This window comes from Narcine bancroftii, chromosome 6 (genome assembly GCF_036971445.1).
Source record: "Narcine bancroftii isolate sNarBan1 chromosome 6, sNarBan1.hap1, whole genome shotgun sequence".
NCBI classification, from domain to species: Eukaryota; Metazoa; Chordata; class Chondrichthyes; order Torpediniformes; family Narcinidae; genus Narcine; species Narcine bancroftii.
Window position 1 is genome coordinate 13895799 of NC_091474.1, and position 20247 is coordinate 13916045.

Sequence of the window (20247 nt, forward strand, 5' to 3'; positions counted from 1 at the left end):
ATCAATAAAGGTTTTTTTTGTGAGTTCCCTTCACTTTTACATGAAGTTTTACACAATTAGGCCTCCTGTGCAGCAAGTCAAAATTTTCTCTTCGTAACAAATTATTAAGAGCCTCCCCTGACTTGCGATTATTTAAATTAATGCAGTAAAATACAAAATTGAAATTATTTTGGTGGAAATTACCAGATAGGAAGGAATCAATACAGAAGTAGTCTGCGGCCATTGGCCAAACTAACTGGCCGATCGCAGGTCAAAATCCAAAATAAAAGCTGCATACACCGTATTACTGTGCACCACTCGTTTCTTGTTCCACATAAACTGTACGTCATCAAGCCCATTGGATTAAATGTTATCTGAAGTGGAATTTTTGGGATACATTTAAAACACATGATCAGAATGGGACATAAAAAGAACTGTGGTCACAAAATATGTTGTTCTCCAGCATTCCAAGAAACAGCACTGGACAGAGAGCTGGCAGCACGAGACACTTAATCCAAGAATAAATACAATTAAACTTGACAGTTTTCTGTTAAATAATGAAATGGCTGTTACTTGCAGCAGATCATTTAAGGTTCGAGTTAAATGTATGATATCAATGTGCATTCAGCGAAACATGAAAGACTACAGATTTGTTAATTTAGTTTTTTTTTTAAAAAGCTCTGTCATTTTTGCAGAGACCTGCAGGCAATTAGGAATCAAATGTTAAATGTTAGAATCCAAATGTTAAAACAAACATACTCAGTGATCGGATACCATGTGGACAAAGAGAAGTAGGGGTAATATTATCAATATGGAGTAAGTTGGACATGTAAAACCCCTTTCAGTCATTTTAAATGCAGGGAAAGAGAGTAGAAGGTCTATGATTAAACGGAAGGCAGAAGAAATTAAATGACAAAGGGACGAAAGTCAAAAACACGAATTCAGAAGTGAAGAAAATAGATTTGGAGGTGCAAAAGGCAATGGCAGAACCATGCTTCCTGAGAAGATGTCATGTAAAAATCAAAAATTGTTGAATAAAGAAGATATAGGAGAACGAGTACATCATTTGGCCTATAAAGCCGGCTTCACCATTCACTAAGCATATGGCTGAGTTTCACCAACCTGCCTTTACCCCTCAACTATATAAAAACTGATCTAACTGTATTTTAAATGCATGCAATGAGGCAGTCTCTACTGCTTTCTGGGCAGAGAAGTCTACAGATTCACTGCTTTCTGGAAAAACAGTTCCTCATCTCCATCCTAAATTTAAAATGTCGTGGCTATGCCCTCTCAGTCTCCTCCAATTTGCCATTGGAAGCAACTTTCAAGCCTCATTCTTATCTATCCCTTTCCTAATTTTATTTGTTTTAGTAAGATTCCCTCACATTCTTCCAAATTCAACCAAAGGTCGTCCCAGACAACTAATCTTTACTGAGCCTTCATCTCAGTTGAAGAGTGTTGATTCTCGAGGTTGTAAATTGCCTAAAGATAAAATTCCATTCTTCACATTTGAATCAACCTTTCGTGTGATCAGTGTTGAAGGTTCATGATGGGAGTGAGCAGAGAATTAAGACAACCAGATACTCAGGGTGACATTTACAGTATGAACAGAGATGTCACCACGTCTACTTTTAGTTTCCCTAATACTTAGGAGTCTGTGAAATAGAAAGCAAATGCCTTAGAGCACACATGTCAAACTCTGGCCCGCGATATAATTATATTTGGCCCGCAAGATCATTTCAAAAATGTAATAGAGGTGGCCCGCTGGCCGCCGCACCAGTATAGCGCATGCACAGTAATACAATAAATCCCAGAATGCATTGGCGTCAGCCTGCTAATCGCCCCCACCTCCTCTGTTTATGTTGCAGGGTCTCATCGTGGACTCTGGTTTTGGGGCCTGGCCGGTGTCAGGGGAAGCCAAGGCCACTTCCCAGCGCCCGGAACCGGAGGCCTCGGGCCTGACCTTGCCAGGACCGTTGCCCACTCCCCCTCCCTGCCGCAGGCCGATCTGCGACTCACGGTGACGGGTCCGCTGATCCGCCGAGATGCCGTCCTGCAGCGAGAGCTGATGCCCCCGCACTGTCGTTGTCCAACCCGATCGCCCGCAAACCCCGCCCTCCCGCACACAGGCCTGAGTAAGTATTATGAACTTTAATCTCAGGATAAAACGATCTTCCAATAGTTTCATGTCACAGTGATAAATATATTCCTGGTTAAAAATGGTCCTGCACCTGGATACAAGCTCATTAGGCATAAAACTTGAAAAGTGTGTAAATCAAAGGATATCTGTACCAATGGAAAAAGGGCTTGGCAAATAACCCTGCTAGAGTTCATGCCCACAATCAGTCACCCATTTGATTGTTTCAGGAATCATGTTATTCTCCCACATTCTCAATAGCCCTCAGATTTTACTATTCGGCAGCACACTAGCAACATTTGACAAATCCTCTTTCGAGAAATATTATTTATTGAATATTTTATTTCTCATTTGTTAATGCTTCTGGAAAGAGTTTATCCAAAACTATTATTAAACATTTACTTTAATAAGAAAAAGTTTAACATTACATATGTTGAAAGAAGAGAAAACATGCAGATGTTGTTGAAAATTTTCAATAAATATTTAGTTCGGCCCTCGACTTAGTCCAAGTTTTTAATTTTGGCCCTCCGTGAATTTGAGTTTGACACCCCTGCCTTAGAGGATTGACTGGAGCCATGGACAATAGATAAGGAAGTAGTGAAAAGACAGTCTGTGCACTTGCACAAGAGGGTGGCATTTCAAGGAGGAGTGTGGAGATTCATTGAAAAAAGATGGGTTGGGGTTTATTTTATTTGAATATGCCTCTCAATATCATTTCACAATTTAACAGTGGTACATGAAAGCATTGCAGGAAGGTTGGTGTCCAGTTGTGATGGATCGTGAAAAGTAGTGGAAATACCTACTCCTGTGCCTTCGATTAAGATACCAGTCTGACAACACAGAAGCACGATAGCTTCTGGCAGAAGATCTTTGGCCCATGTCATCACCCTTCTCCAGTATTGATGCAAGATATTTCGAATTACCACAAATCCCATTTGTTCAGCTCCTTTCTTAAACCTCTGCAGGTCATTCAAACAGTCCAAAACATCTTCCACAATTCCAATTTTCATTCTTTTGTGAAGGTTATCTCTGGAACTTGAATCTTTTGCAAGGCAAGAAAAAAAATTGTAGTGCTTTTCTGCCCAACAGGTTCAAACTTTCAAAACTGAGAACCATGATCAGATTCTGGTGCAGTCTTCAATATTAACAAATGAAGGGGGCAAGGTAAAATTCTCTCTCATTTATGACTCAGGAGATCAACTCTGCAGACTTTCTTTAAACCTCATGTTAATAAGCTTTTGGAAACACCACACCTTATTACTTCAAAACTGTGCATATCAAAACCAAATACAGTTTTAAAATTATGCCATTATATTTATTTGCTTCACGTTTGGCTCTGCATCACACTTTTGTTTTAAAAATGCAACTTTTCATAAATTGTTTTCTTGATCAAAAACTTTTTAAAAAGTCGTTTTGCAACCTTTCACACTCTCCCATTTATCACATACTCCAGAACAAGGTTTCCTCTGTCAAATTTCATTCCTCTACTTCCTTGTTTTAAATGACTTTTAAAAAAAATCTACGTTGACCCCAAATGATACTAACCTTTTGCCACTATTCCTCATTAGGCATTGTTTGCAATCTTTAACACTATGCACCATTTATTTCCCTGCAATCAGAAACTGATTGCGCTTGCCCTGTTACGCTTTCCTGCCTATGAATGCAACTCTGGACAGTTTAAAAGAATAAGTGGTTAGTCAGTAATGAGATCACACACCTCAAACGTACCGTCTGCCCTGATTAATGCTTCCACGCCAACTCTCCCTTCATTAACTTACTTCGTCACATCCAATTAGAGCTGAATAATAGAATCAGAATTTATCACGACACAAAATCTGTTTTGCAGCAACGTTACTGATGCAAATATTGTTATAAATTACATTTAAAAATAAAAATACATAAATTAGTGCAAAAAAAGAGAAGACGAGGTCATGTCTGTGGTTCGTTATCTATTCAGAAATCTGATGGCAGAGGGGAAGAAGGCGTTTTAATAATGAGCATAAATCTTTTGAAAGCAAACAGTGAGAAGAAATAAATTTGGTTTCCCTCAATTTTGGAGTAAAAATACACAAATATTCATCTGGGAAACATAAGCCAGACAAGAAAGCAACTTCATTAAAGACAGCATTTTGATGGAATAAGTAAGAAATAGTAATTTCACAAACTGGAAATACTTATTATTAATATTCAACAGTTCCCATTGCAGTTTTCCACAACTGCAACTGTGGCTGAGAATTTATGCTATCTTTTACAGCTGGTCTTCAAGAATTCTGAGTAATTCTGAGACGGCCACAAACAAAACTATGATATTTTTAAGTTATCTTTATGAATTTCTATCCAGACTTGACTACCCATCGTTTGTAAATTCAACCTGCAAGCACTCAATATTGTTTGTGACTTGCTCTTAGTTGTAAAGATAAAGGAAGATCCTGCAACATCATGGGCACCAGACTTCTCCAAGGACATCTAGAAGAGGCAGTGTCTTAAGAGCAGCCTTCGCAATGAGAAATGAAATCAATTCAATAGGTCACATGCAGTCAGTGGAGATTTTATTGGTAGATCTGAAAAATTGAAAAGGATTTATTGCTATTGCAATCGTTGTGTTTAAGCCAGTCACTTGCCACCAGAGTGCTAGACAATTGGAACTGTGGGTATATGAGAAGGAGATTATTCAACTGCATTGAAGTACACAGCCATCTTGGCTTCTTGTACTTAGTCCATAAGGCAGATCCCAGCACTGCAGTTCAGCTCCTGCTGGAGATCTGTAGGAGAGGCATAGGATGACAATATTGTTTCTTTTCTTTTTTAAAAAAAAATCAGAAGTATTAAAGGGTACAAGAGGAAAGGTTAATGAAACTGAACAACATATGCCAAGAGATCATCACATCATAATGGTTGTTTTGCAACAAGAATGCTGGTAAGTAAATTTATTTGTCTTTTCCTTGTTTGTGTGTCGCAGGAAATGCAAGAATAATTGGAAGTTCAGTGTCACAAACTTTGATAATATTATTTGATAGACATTGGAAAGGAAGACGACAATACTGTTTAACGTGCATATGATAAGCAATGCTGCAATGCATGGAACCATTATTAAAAGATTTGTGACTTGATTTTGTAATGCTGCACTTATAGCACCAACATTGACCCCCAACAGTAATATTAAAACCCATGGTACAGAACAGGCAATGCAAACCACCCTTCTCTTCCAGAAAATAATCGTAGAGCAGATTTCAGATTTATTGTCAGAGTGGATACATGACATCACCTCTAACCCTGAGATTCTTTGTCCGGTGGGCCAGCAGAATTACCGATTGTACACAGCATACACATGCAAACAAAGCAATAAATTTAAACAAGCTGTGCAATAGAGATAGAGAGAAAAAAAAATCAATAGAGCGCAAAAATAAGAGTCCTTAATTGACTTTGTTGTTGAGGAGTCTGAAGTTGGAGAGGTAGCAGCTGTTCCTGAACCTAGTGGTGCATCAAGTTTTATTGCATCGAAGTTGCCAGAATATCTGAAGTTGTCCGTGACCTTAAACCTAATATGTTCCAGATGTGATCTTCTTACGAGTTCAAAACTTGAAGTGGTGGATTCAAGCCAACTAGAAGCCAGTTTAGGCGAGTCCTCCTCCATTATTGTTTCATTAGTGCTATTCTTCGTGCTCAGGCATGTTCAAGCATGCTGTGCAAAAAGTAATACCCAATCTATGGTTTGACTATCAATGTGCAAAATAGGTCTACAGCAAAATGTTAGTTCACTAAGATGTCACAATAATACTACATTTTAAAGTAATTGGATATGAAGCTAAAATATCTAATAATATTCTAAACAATTCATTCAACTATTCTTATGCATTTCCTTCAAAGTCAACTAAAATGTGAATTGTGATGAACTCTCCGACATTAAGACACTTCTAGAATTATAAATGAAACTAGTTAGTTTTGACTGTGGAGCAAAATCTCAGCCGAGCTTCTCTGTACCTTCTCTATAAATCTTAGATTTGCTGTTTATTTGATTGGAGCTTCCTGACCTTTACATGTTGCAGCCCAAATAAATAGGAAGATATTGTCACACTTCTGATGCCTCGGAGCTTTTATCCTTCATCAGAATTAAACCAGTTAAGGGTCCCCTTTGCTGCCCTAAAAGAGTCACATTTAACATGCTTGACTACAAAAGAACCCCAAGAAGCAAATGTATTGAGCAAAGGTGGGCACTGCCTATATGGGGGAGGGAGAGAGAAAAGGAAAAAAAATCACTGAAGCACATCAATGTTGTGGGTTTAATATTCTTGTTGAGAACCAATGCGTGCACACATACAGTGTTTGGTGTGTACATTCTCAGTGTTACCAGGGTGTGGCAGAGAACTTTGAACTGCTTCAATTACTTCCAATCAGCTCAGGTCTGGCATCCAGACTTTCAAGAAAGCAGAGCAACTCTCTGAGTGATGGCTCAGTGCACTGTAATGTGGACCAGACATGGGGCAGGAGAAGCCAATGTTTGGAAAGGATATAAAATGGACCAAGGGACATTGGGGTGGGGATAAGTATATCAACTAGCACTAATGCTCCAAAACAGTGCTCAGTGACTTGTGTGAAGAGAGTGTAAAAGCATGGGTTGAGGAAGGAACAGTAATTTTCCTCCTATCATTGGATCTTGAGCTCATTCTCTGGATGAGAGGAATGAGAATGAACACGATCCACAGAATGAACCACTGAAGGACCAGCTTAGGACAGAAAGGGGAACTGGAACTGCTTGATCATTTTGTACAAGCATCAACCGTTTGACCACTAACACTTTATTTAACCTTGTCTTGAACTATCACGAGATACCGAAAAAGCCTCCAATCCCAGAATCTCTCAGGCCGCTTTCTCCAATTAAAAAAAAATGCTCATCTTCCAATAACGATTAAATTACTTTGCATCGAATGTCATCTGTAGCCAATGCATAAAAAGTTCATTTCACTTCAAAATGTATTCTTCCTGCTCTGCGATTTTTCTTTACAGCAGCCTCCATGTCGATACAATCATGAAGTAGGCTTGCCAGTGGCTATACTTTGTGAGGAGTTTGAAGAGATTCAAAGACTCTCGAAACTTCATGTATCAGGGAGAGCATTCTGGCTGGTTGCATCACTGTCTGGAACGGACACAAGAAAAAAAAAACTCCAAAGGGTTGTTAACTCATCCTGCAACATCATGGGCACCAGACTTCTCCAAGGACATCTAGAAGAGGCAGTGTCTTAAGAAAGCAGCCTCAATTCTCAAAGACCCTCATCACCCAGTTCATGCCCTCTTCACTCTGCTAACATTTGGAAAAGGTACAGGAGCCTGAAGATGAGCACTCAGCGGCACAAAGACGGCTTCTTCTCCGCCATCAGATTCCTGAACAATGAACCACAGACACTGCCTTTCTTTGACATTTACTTCCACTATTTTTATATATTTTGTAAAGTGATTTATATAAAAGTTTTCTCTGTGATGCTGCCGCAAAACAACGGATTTCGTGACTTGTTCATGTCAATAAATTCAGATTCGGAACTTGTTACTCTTGAGGCAGAAACTGGGTTGGATAATGTCAGACCTACGTCAGCACTAACTGCGAAACACAATCTGCTGGGGGACGTCAACAAGTCAAGCAGCATCAGTGGGACGAAGAGATTGGCCAGAACCCTTCAGTCTGCCCCACACTTTCAACCACCGAGCCCCTCCACCAGACTGTGCTTAGCTTCAGTTTGCATCATATGCAGTCTCTTGTGGGTGTCGTTTCCCCCCCACCCCCCTGCAGTGTCAGCACTATGGTTTTGGACTTAACTTGGCTCAAAATTGTCAGCACACAGCAGGATCAGGATGCAGCTGATTTGTTCAGATTTGAGTAGATATTCATTTAATTAATAAATATGAAAAAAGGGAACAAGGCACTTTTCAATGCTTCATCCAAAAAAACTCGAAGTGCATTCACGGACCAATGTACATACAAGCAGCAAATTACTAAGAAGATCATCTGTTTTTAATGATGCGAGTTGAGGGATTCAGGGAATGCAGCCATCAGAAAAGAGAGCACTTACACCCACTGCTGCATGCAGTGGATGTCCGATGCCATTTCTTCACCTGGCCTCTTGGAAACACCCACTGTATCTGTGGGATGGCATGCTGCATGAAGGCATTACACAATGCAACCACTACTTCCCTCCATGGAGGAAGTAATGATATTTCTGAAAACCCCACTTTAGCAGTATGAACAGTTACAAGAAATCCAAAGGCTGCTAACGACATTCGATGAGGAAAGGCTCTGCTGCAGATGGCCCTGGAGTGGCACCAAGACAGGTCCACGTTTTCAGGTCTGTACACTAGTTAGTCGTAGTCTCTTTCACCAGTGAAACCTGCTCACTTATCATGCTCTGAAAACATTCCTCTTTTGAATAAGTCCTCAAAGATTTGCTTTCATGTCTTTTTAGCAATTGAAGGCACTTTTTTCCTCTGACAACACACCTGTTGTTCCTGCTGCTTCACTGCCTTCTGCATCCTGTCAAGTTCAGCTTTCACAGTTGTGTTGTCCTCTCCTTATCTGCAAAAGGTCTTCTTCTATTCCAAGTCATCCTCTTCCATTATAAATGACCATAGAACTGTAGCATCATAGAACATTACAGCACAGAAACAGGTCCCTCCTCACTTCAAGTCTGTGCCAAACCATTCTCTGCCTAGTCCCACTGACCTGAATCCTATACTTTTCCCATCCATGTACCTGTCCGAATTCTTCTTAAATGTTAAGATTGAGCCCACATTCACCAATTTAGCTGGCACTTCATTCCACACTCTGCGTGAAGAACTTCCCCCTTATGTTCCCCCTAAACTTTTCCCCTTTCACCCATAATTCAACCATAGTATTAGGAAACATGATATCATTAGTCATTTCATTTACCAGAGCTTGAAGAAACTATAGTAATGAATTTGATATCCTGCTCTGAATTCCTGAAGATGCCAGTGTAGAGTGTCTATAAACTGTGGCCCATTTAATGTTTCTTAAGTCATAACATGACAACAATTTGTTTAGATTGTGCTAACTGAATGAAGATAAACATTGGTGGGTTGGAAGCACTTTCAGAAGGACTTACAAATCGACTGTGTAAAGACGAACACCTAACTTTCCCTTTCATGAATTGTTCTGGCATTCATCTACATTTGGTGTGTGCTGTTGTTGATGGCCTCAGTCACTTCTTGCCTAAGTCCATTCACCATCTTACTTCCAAGAAAAACAAGGTTGTTTCCTTTTTTCCCGTCCTGTAAAAGCTCATACTGATCTGATCATCCAAGTCAGATGTTTTTGTGCAACCAGGTCTTCCCAGAAAGATGACAATGATGGACTTTTGTTCGTGTTTTTTTTTCCCCCACTGTTACCACAAAATCTTCTCTCAGTTTTCTGGGAGAATTGTTGTCTGCAATATTTGGCAGAACAGTGTAGGTCTTTACAATGTGTTTCTTCCACATGATCTCCTCAATTTTCAATTTCCCAGAGGCCTTTCACATCTGCAGCAATGTGTTAATTATCCAATAAATTTATAACGACTCAATTGGACATGGCATAACCACAGAGATGATTTGTATAGATTGGAAATCAGGGCGCTGGAAAGAGGCATCACTGCTGTTTCCATACACAGTACTCACTCTTGTGAACTGAGCCTAATCTGTACATTAGGAACTGGAAGCAGAATTCCAAAGATCCACAGAGGAAAACAAGCATGGCTTTGATACCCAAAAGACTGCCAATCTCATTCTTTAAATTTGCATGAAAAGAATTAATAGGGAAACAGAATACAGCAACTGATTATGAATCTAACATTAAAGACAAGAAAACATTTTCAGAAGAGGAAGTGGGAATGGAGAAGTAGATAAGAAAGATGAAATGTTTCCAGGTGCAATACAGCTTAATATCCTCAAGGAAAGTGGTGTAAAGTTATTTCATTGAGATGGTAGCCAATCCTTCATCAAAATACAAAGGATCAACAGTTCAGATGCCTCAAATTAATGTTAAATTGTACATTATGTTTTCTATTATATTAGATTAGAATTATTAAATATTGGATAAAATTAGAATGAAATTTAGAACAAAACAAGTCTACACGTTTGGAACCTGATATATTTGGACTGAAGGCTACAAGTTATTTGCTTGCTTCTCTGTGAACTATTTTCAGTTGGACAAGTCTGTTTCTACCTAAAATTACTAACAGGGAAATGAAGAATAACCGTGCTTTATATTTATACATGAATTTAACTTTCTACAAAATAAACCACCCAATTGGCAAAAGATTCTTGCAAGATCAGAATAATCTCCTGAATTTCTGTTAACAAGTCCCAAAGGTTATATGAAATAATGGAAGTTCACTGTGCAAATCTTCATCAGAAATGCTTTATTTTCATGACACCAGTCAGGCCTGTCATAAAATAGCTATCCCCACTCATTAGAACAAAGATTCCTGCCCTGGAAGTTATATATATGTTAATGTGTTTAGTTTAATAACTTTCAATGTGTTTAATCATCTTTTATTTTTTTCAATTTGATTCCATTTCAATTTTAATCATTTTTAAAACTCTCTGTATATCTCATTTAATCCTCATTTAAAAAGACCTTCAAAGAGTTGACAATTTGGCAAGAAATTTGCAATGTACATGATGACTTGAATCCAAATATGGGAGACAAGATCACTAAGTTCACGAATCACACAAAAAAATAGGAGTTGTGGCTGTGGAAAATAGCCTTAAATTGCAGAGCAATATTGATGTGTTTGCAAAATGAGATGAAAATTGGCAGATGAAGTTTAATTCAGAGAAGTATGAAGTGATATATTTTTGGATCACTGATGAAAACAGGACATACATCATGAATGGTAGGGTGTTAGGCAGTACTGAGGAATAAAGGTGCATTAGAGTAGATGTTCATAGCTCCTTGAAGGTGTATCACATTTTTAGGAAGATATATGGAATGCCATCAAGGTGCAAGAGAGAAGAAAAAGGTGCTGATGTATAGAGAGAGATCAGTTGGATATAGAGGAAAGGCAACATAATTGAATCACATTTGATTGATCCTCACATGTAAGAATCTTCTTCCGGGTGGGATGAGCCTTTTAATTTGTCAGCTGCTTTTCCAAGGCAGAGGGAGTTACAGATGGAGTCAATGGAGGGGAGTGGGCTACATCTGATGGCCTGAACCAAGTGTGCTGCCTTGGGAGGAGCAGCACACATACCAGTTGCATAGCCATAGAGGGTTATGGACCAAGTGCTGTGCAATGGGATAAATGCAGAAGGCTTTCCATGTTGTTTGTTGAAATTATTCTATAAATGGAGTGTAGGTTCAGTAATACACACCACAGACTGATTTACCGCTGAGACCACAATGCACCTCACCACCCCACTGCAGGTATGAAGAATCAGTTTATGCAGTGCTCTGCATTCAAAGGCTCAGGTCTAATTTTTAAACCATGGCCCAAGCCACGAACTTCCAAAGCAGTAATAGTTTCTTCCTAACTTTCTTATCAGCTTCCTATAATATTGAAGTAGTACAAGTATCTGTCTCCCTTTCACACATTAAAAAAGTCCTGAATCAGAAGTTGATGGCCAACAGATAGACATCATCTGGGAGTGGTGACTCTTGCTTTCTCACGTCATCAGTTTTGAAAAGAAAATGTGTCCTGTTCTAAATTGTTAAAACCTCTGCCCACCTCCCCAAGATGCTTTTTAAAATGACAAGTCAAATAAATTCCACGTTTGGTCAAATGAAACATCCTCATGAATTCCAGATTGTGGACCAAGTATTGGAATAAGTTCCAAATTAAAGTTTAAAATTATTGACATCTGCAATATTTGTCCGACTCATTAATATATTACCATGCAAGAATTACAACTGGCTTGACCAATTTCTCTCTCAACAAGTAAAATTAAAATATTTAATCATACAAGTTGTACATAGATTTATTTGAAAATGCAAAGGAAATACCTTCCCTTTAATTATTAAAATAGTACAAGTTTGCCCTATCCCATTGACCACAATAGTTGGTTCCTGTAATGCAAAGGCCTATTGGTATCAAGAACCACACAGAGATCAGGTTGCATCCGTGATGAGATCATGAGCAGGAATGTCCTTCGGTAAGCACTTTCTTGACAATTTTAGTCCGTTGCTCCTCATAAGAGGAAGTACTTGCAATAAGAAAATTATTTTTCCACATTTTTTTGATGATATGGAAGATGTGACTCAGAATTCTGAGCCAATAATCAAAATGATGATACAAAAGCAGGAATAGAAGCATTTGTCACATAAATTAGAAAATACATCTTGCGTATGCATGTTGCAAGCGGCTAAACAGCCCACTTCAGCAGCTGCCAAAGCAGAAGACAGCTATGTTCTGAAATCCATCTGCCCTTTCCATTTTTGATGCTTCGTCAATTATAATATTTCAAGTGCATTGTTCTTCTTTAATAATAGTGAATCCTTGAATCTACTGTCACATAAATTGCAAACAAATTGTGCGAGTTGCGTCGAAAGGTTGTGCTTTTTCCAGTCCTCAGTCATGGCTGCAGCAATTGTTCTTGTCACTCCTGACCAATTCCAGTTGAAATCTCTTAATTTTTTTTTTTTAAATGGGGCCTGTTTTAATTAGTTTGTAAAAAGCTAAACGGGCTCCAAGGTCTAGTTGAACCATCCAACGTCACAGAAAATTCACAATCCAATGACAAATTTCAATGTTGGAACAACCTTCTTGCACTTAACCACTCCATTTCTCAAGGTATCCTCAAACACTAATTAAATCTATTTATAGAAAATAAATTCCTATTTTACTGTTACATTAGTTCAGGACTCTGCACAGTACAGGGTCATAGACCCTCTTGATAATCATTATGTGCATTTCTGGACAACCTGCCCCTTTAAATTGCCCTCCAGAGAAGATGAATTGATACAATACTATAACATTCAGTAGAATTGAATTTATGTCACCTGAAGCCTGCCACGCACGAACATTTGATGTTTGTTATTGTTGTAAATAATAACTGCAAAACATTTATTATTGGCATTTGTTTTGAATTAAACGATACAGTGCAAATAAAATATCGAATTCACGAAAAGCTCATCTTATTATTAAACTATTAGCTATTCAAACAAACAATACCAAAACCAAACTGGGTTCTCTTTCAAATAATTAGTCAAAAAAATTATGCTAATTGTCTTACTACAGTATTTACAATTAAAAAGTGATAATCAGTTTTCAACCACAGCTATCAGCATTTTTAAATTTTTAATTTTTAAAATTTAAAAAAAAATTACAATTTTATAATTTAATTTTTTAAAAATGTTTAAATTAAATTTTAAATTTAGACATTAGGGTTAGGGTAAGCTGTAACAGGCCAATATGGCCCTACGAATGCATGCCGCCCAATTTATACCCCTTAACCTACACCCCCAGTATGTTTTTAAAGGGTGGGAGCCCCCAGGGAAAACCCATGCAGACATGAGGAGAATGTACAAGCTCCTTTAGACAACGCAGCACTCATACCCAGATCTGGTCCCGATAGCTGGTGCTGTAAAGGCCTTGTGCTAAACACTACACCCACCACCCATTTATCCACGTAATATAAAAATGCAGAGTGAACTCTATTATTAGATTTAATCATTCCCATGATAAAATTGGTTTCATGGAAGGAGTCAAAGGATAATAGTGGAGAGACATTTTTCCAATTAGTGACCAGAGTTGTGCTGCAGGGGTTGATCTGAGTTGACTGATGTCAATTAACGATTCGATGGCTGTGTAGTTTACATGATTAATAAATTTGCGGACACTACCATTTTTTTTAGTCATGAAAAATTACAACTGGATGAACTACAGAGAGTTGTGAACTTGGCAGGCACCATCATGGGTACCAGTCTCCACTCCATCAAGGATATCTACAAGAAGCGATGTCTTAAGAAAGCAGTCTCTATCCTCAAGGACCCCTAGTACCCAGGCCATGCCCTCTTCACACTGCTACCATCGGGAAGGAGGTACAGGAGCCTGTAAACAAACACCCAGAGGCACAAAGACAGCTTCTTCTCCTCTGCCATCAAATTTTTGAATGGACATTGAACTACAGACACCATCTGACTTTCCTGCATTTTTTTTGAATTTTCCGGATTTGTTTTTATAATTTTATTTATAACAAGTTTTGTAATTTTATAGCAATATCTACACTATGAAGCTGATGCAAAATGACAAAATTCATGACATGTTCATGACAATCAATTTTAATTTTAAAATAATTTTTTTGGACATATAGCACAGTAACAGGCCATTTCAGCCCATGAGCCTGTGTTGCCAAATTAACCCACGTTTTGAAGGGCGGGAGGAAACCAGAGTCCAGGCAAAACCCACGCAGTCATGCAGAGAACGTACAGACAGCAGGGGATTTGAACCTTGATCACTGGCGTTGTAAAGACATCGTGCTAGCCACTACACCAAACTTGCTACCCGTTGAGTTCTAATTCAGACTCTGATCAATTCAGAAGGTGAGACAAATGAAATTTAACTGACAAGTGTAAGGTGCTGCAGTAAGTAAATCAGGTAAGACTTGCACAGTCAATAGCAGGGCCTTGGAGAAGATCATAGAACAGAGAGACCTTGGGATGCAGGTGTACAATTTTGTGAACATGACAGCTCAGGTGGACAGGGTGGGGAAGGTGCTTGGCATGTTTGCCTTCATTGGGCAAAATATTGAGTACAAAGGTTGGGACGTCATGAGACAGCTATTTATATCATGAGTGAGACCACACTTGAAGTCTCTGGTCACTCAGCCACAGGAAGGATATACGATGGAAGGATGCAGAGGACTGAACCACTTGAGTAATTAGTTGAGTTTCAATAGGCTGGGTCATTATTCCCAAGAGCAAAGTAGGCTGAGTGAGTGTCTTATTGAGGTCTCTGAATCATGAGGGGCAGGGATAAAGTGAACGCTCATGGCCTTTCTCCCATGTAGAGAATTCTCGAACGAGAGGACATGGGTCAAAAATAAGAGGTTTAAAAGGAACTAGAGTGGCAATTTTTTTTCACTCAGAGGATGATCCGTATCTGGAACAGGTGTCATAAAAGATGCAATATTATGCTCAAAAAAACCTTTGGATAAATTATGGATAGGAAGAGCTTAGCAAAATATGGATCAACTGCAGGCAACTGGGACTAACCTGTATCCCAACTTGGTCTTCATAGACAATTTGGGCTGAAGGGCCTGTTCCATCATGAATGACTCAATGTCCCCAACATTTTATTAAATTACAAACCAAATGCAATTCTTACACTTGTATTTAAATTTGAAATTTCAATATATAGCACAGTAACAGGTCCTTCCAGCCAACGAGCCTGTACTGCACAAATACCTCAATTTACCTCCAACCCCTCTGTACTTTTAAAGGTGGGAGGAAATTGAAGCATATGGAGAAATATACACGTTCATGAAGAGAACGTACAAACTCCCAATAGACAGCACCGAATTGGAACCTAGGTCGCCATTAAATCCAATTAAATCCCATTAAACAGGACTTCCATTTCAAAAGGTTAAAATGAGTATTTTCAAAATCATTTAGAAAAGGAACATACTCACATTCATCAATTACCTCTCTAAATCTTTTTGAATTCAAAAATACACAAGTTAAATGAAGCAAATTCTAAAGAACAATAACATCAATAAAATGCCCGTTCCATTTCACGAGTGCGGGCATTTTTAAGCTCTCAACTGAATAGAGGTTTGATAAAGCCATATAATTGACTCTGGATTTATGAAATGATACATCAATGAAAAGTATTTATTTTCTTGGCTTGATCTCCTGAGTTAAAACCTATTGCTTTTCAATGGGTGAGACAGCCAGCCCTGTGCCTCACACCAATAGAGACCTGCTTTGGTGCCTGAGAATAGAGCATTTTCACATTACCATTGAGCACCTTTGCTCTGTTCACCACAACAGCAAAGTCTTCTGAGTGGCCAACCATTTTAATTCCACACACCAATGCTACACTGACATGTCTGTCAATGGCCTCAGGTCCTGCCAGATTGAGGCCCCCCACAGATTGGAGGAACACCACCCTGGTCATCTCCAACCAGCTGACATCAATATCCAATTCTTCCATTTTTATTAACCCCTCCCTCTATCTCGACTCCTCTATCACCCTTCCTTCAGTTCCCCATTCTTTCCCTCCCATCAGAGAGCGACCCTTCTCCCCCACCCCATTTGATCACATCTCATCTTCTTTCTCTTCTGCCCTCCTCATTCCCTCTTGCAGATGCTCCCCCCACCATTTCATCTGGTGTGTCTTTTTTTTTTACATTCCCAAAGGCCCTTACTTCCCGTGGATGCTGTGCGTCCTACTGAGTTTCTCCAGCACTGGTGTTTATTCCACAAGACCTCCACCTCTGCAGATTTTTGCTGCTGTTGTTGCAATCATTGAAACTGGCTCAACGGGCCAGTCAGGGTCTATGGAGGCAAAAGGATGCAAGTCCATATAACATGTTGAAATTCTGCATTCCTTTCAACCAGAGACTGACTGAATTCTAACAGTTTTTGTTCCAGATTCAAGCTTATGCAGCCTTCTCCTGGTGCTTAGAGAGAGAGAGATATAGAAAGGCTGCAATAACTTTGTTCAAGATTTCCCTAGCACTAAAAATATGTTGCAAAATTGGGATGTCGTGAGCAGAGGAAAATTCAGGAGAAGGTACCGTGAAGAGAAGATTGCTTCTCCCTCCATTCCCCATCTCCAGAGCTCTTCACCTGCACAAGTTATCGCGGAGGCAAGGTCGCTTTCAAATTGATCTCAAACTCCCCGATCAGGTGGCGCACGTTGCAATTGACCCGGGACGGGACGAGGGGGAACGAGACGAGAGGGGACGGGACGGGACGAGGGGGAACGGGACGGGACGAGGGGGGACGGGACGAGACGAGGGGGGACGGGACGGGACGAGGGGGAACGGGACGGGACGAGACGAGGGGGGACGGGACGAGGGGGAACGGGACGAGACGAGGGGGGACGGGACGGGGGGGCGGGAACGGGACGAGATGAGGGGGGACGGGACGGGACGGGACGAGACGAGGGGGGACGGGACGAGGGGGAACGGGACGAGACGAGGGGGGACGGGACGGGTCGAGGGGGGACGGGACGGGACGAGGGGGAACGGGACGGGACGAGACGAGGGGGGACGGGACGAGGGGGAACGGGACGAGACGAGGGGGGACGGGACGGGACGAGGGGGGCGGGACGAGACGAGGGGGAACGGGACGGGACGAGACGAGGGGGGACGGGACGAGGGGGAACGGGACGAGATGAGGGGGGACGGGACGGGACGAGATGAGGGGGGACGGGACGGGACGAGGGGGAATGGGACGAGGGGGGCGGGACGGGACAAGACGAGACGAGGGGGGAGGGAGGACGGGACAAGACGGGACGGGGGGAGGGAGGACGGGACAAGACGGGACGGGGGGAGGGAGGACGGGATCTTCCCACAATGTATGCAGGAGAATGATAAAGTGGCCCTTGGTTCAAGCCTTTCACGTCTGAGCAGAAGGCGATTCCATCAGTGGCAGAAAGATCCAAACAAGCTGGAAACCTGATCGCAACCCGTGCATTCTCTGGAGCTCCTTGGCAGGGGAGAGGGGAGTGGGGAGTGCGGACCCCCCCCCCCCCAGTTAATTCTTTACCCCTCCCTTCCGAATAAAACATTAATTCCAACCCCCCCGCTCTCGGACGACCCGTCTCCGACGGGGCGATGTGTAAACCAACCAGACTTCGCCATGGCAACTGATCCGCGACTCGGCTTCAACCCTTCCTGCTGCGACGGGTCGCCGATCTGCAGGGCGCTTACCTTCCACTTGGGAGGAGGGAGAAGGCGCGGCGAATGGAGCGGAGCGGATCCCCGCAGCCCGGCGCTCCACCACCCCTCCCCTCCCTCCCTCCCTGCCAGCCAGGAACCAGCGGAGCGCCCAGCCCGACGGTGCGGGCGGGGGAGGCTGATTCGCGCCCGTCAATTGGTGAGGCGCTGATCCAGCCCGTGGGGGTGCACGCTTTTGATTCGTCCCCTTCCACTCAACCTGCTCCCAAACCCCTTCCAGTCCGAAGAAGACATCGACTTGCCTGCACGGGAATTCATTTGCTTCGCTTGGGTGCTGGATCGGGAAGATGCCATCAATCCATGTCCAGACTGGTGCCGATCGGTCCGAATTCATCAGTTGCCCACCAACAGACTTCCGTGTCTGGGAGGTCTTTGCACATCCCATTGCTCGCTGCTTGGCCCTTCCCAGCCTCGGGAATTCCCTCCGACAACCTGTCTCACTTTCCCACGCTGAAAACTTTTTTTTAAACAGACTCCTCAACTCTAAACCCAATGAGGACTTTGGTACTCTAGTGTTTTTGTTTTGCTCCCTGTATTCCAGTTTATTTACATTTCTTCACTTGTTTACATGTGCACTGTATTTTTTTTGGCACGCTCAATCAGTAGTAATTCTGCCTTGCCCGGAGGATGAAGGATCTCAGGGTTGGATGTGATGCCATGGATGTACTCTGACAATAAATCTGAAATCTGCTGCTTCAAAGGTTTTGCTGTGTTAAAAATGCAACTTGAATCAGTCGGTCTTGGTGACATAATTGTGGGCGCAGAACGAACACAATAAAGGCAGTGGCTTCTGGAGAAGATCCATCACGGCCTTCCCAGGATAAACAGAGGGGGCAATGACTTGAAACAAAAAATCAATATTAATTGGATCGATTTTCACATAAAGCTAAAAGTTCCATTATTGTCACATTGTGAATGTAACATACATGAAATTCTTTAACCTACCGGAAGGCAGAGAGTTGCCACTTTGTCCAGTGCCCCTCACAGAAACCTACAGGACCTGACTTTCCAAGGTGGTCTCCCCTCCAACGATTGACCAGGCCCAAGCCTGCTGATCTTCCAAGATCAGACCATCTCAGGTGTTTTCAGGCTATTAGGCTTCTGTCAGAAAACCTCATTCCTCCCTTAGAATGAAATATTGAGAGAAAAAGGGGCAGGTCGAGAAAGAGAATAAAAAGGCAGGAAAACATAGAAGCAAGAATGTCAAGCTGGACCTTCCAAAAACATTGGTCTCTCGCCTGAACTGAAATATTGAGCTCAATTCTAAGATTCAATGTTGTCGTGTGCACAAAATTTATCAATTGTATTGGAGCTGAACTTGGACTCGTCACAGGACTTTCTGTTCCAGGCTTGTTCATTAATTTGTTTAATTTGGCATGGAACCACTCCACTTTTTTGCGCCATCTGTGTAATGCAAGGACTCTCTCCAGAAGGAAATTGCTCTTTATTTCCTTATTGGGTTTATAAGCAACTCTTACATCCATTGATCCTTGTGTTGGATTCTCTCACACACACAAAAAAAATAACTCCACAACTAACAGATGAAACTATTCTTAATTTTAAAGACCTCTGTTAAGGTAGTCACAGCAACAAAATGTCTTTTTCGTTACATCTGTAACTTGACACAAAAGGTAACGCCATTCACTTTTTTCTGTGCTCCTCAATTTTTTAGTCTGGAATTTGGAAGATAGAACTTCATCCTCAATCATATACATCAGATAATAACAGGTGCAAAGAATTTAATTGGCTGAGAGTCAGTTTCATTGACTTCAATAGAACCAACTTTAGGAAGTTGATGCACATATGCCATTTTAACCATCTGAGCAAATCTGGCTGAAGATGAATTTTTAACCTCAGTACAACACAACACTGAGTTTGACTTGACCAGGATCGAATATATTGAACATAATGTTGCCACACAATGATTTTGAGACTGCTAGAAATACAATTTTGGATGTAATTATTATTTTGAATTGCTTTCCTGACCTTTAAATAGATCAATGTCCACACATGGGTGCCCAGTCAAAAGAATAGACCGACTAAAGAAAAATAAAGTTAAAAAAAAATAAGGAAGGAATTACAGAATAACCAGTTAGAAATAGACTGAAGAGCTTCATCGATTATAAACATGGTCTGCTCTAAAGTATTTTTGGAAGTAAGGAGATTGAATTTTGCATCTTGAGAATAACCCAGACATAACTTAATCATAAATTGTCAAGAAAGGGTAATTGAGGAAAATTATA

The 20247-nt window shown here is 41.0% G+C and overlaps 1 protein-coding gene across 6 annotated transcripts in view; it reads right to left on the reverse strand.

The window, feature by feature from the left end:
• LOC138735734 (rho GTPase-activating protein 18-like) overlaps positions 1 to 18404 on the reverse strand; it is a 74346-nt gene extending 55942 nt beyond the window's left edge. For 2 of the 6 annotated variants that reach the window (XM_069884030.1, XM_069884031.1), the window contains exon 1: positions 18247 to 18404. In XM_069884030.1, coding sequence (XP_069740131.1) covers positions 18247 to 18389 — 143 coding nt within the window. In that variant the 5' untranslated portion in view covers positions 18390 to 18404. Of the gene's footprint in view, positions 1 to 16465; positions 16596 to 17895; positions 18060 to 18246 lie in introns of those variants that run through there. The other 4 variants (XM_069884036.1, XM_069884034.1, XM_069884035.1 and 1 more) reach the window with 4 other exon arrangements.
• Positions 18405 to 20247: the final 1843 nt, after the last annotated feature.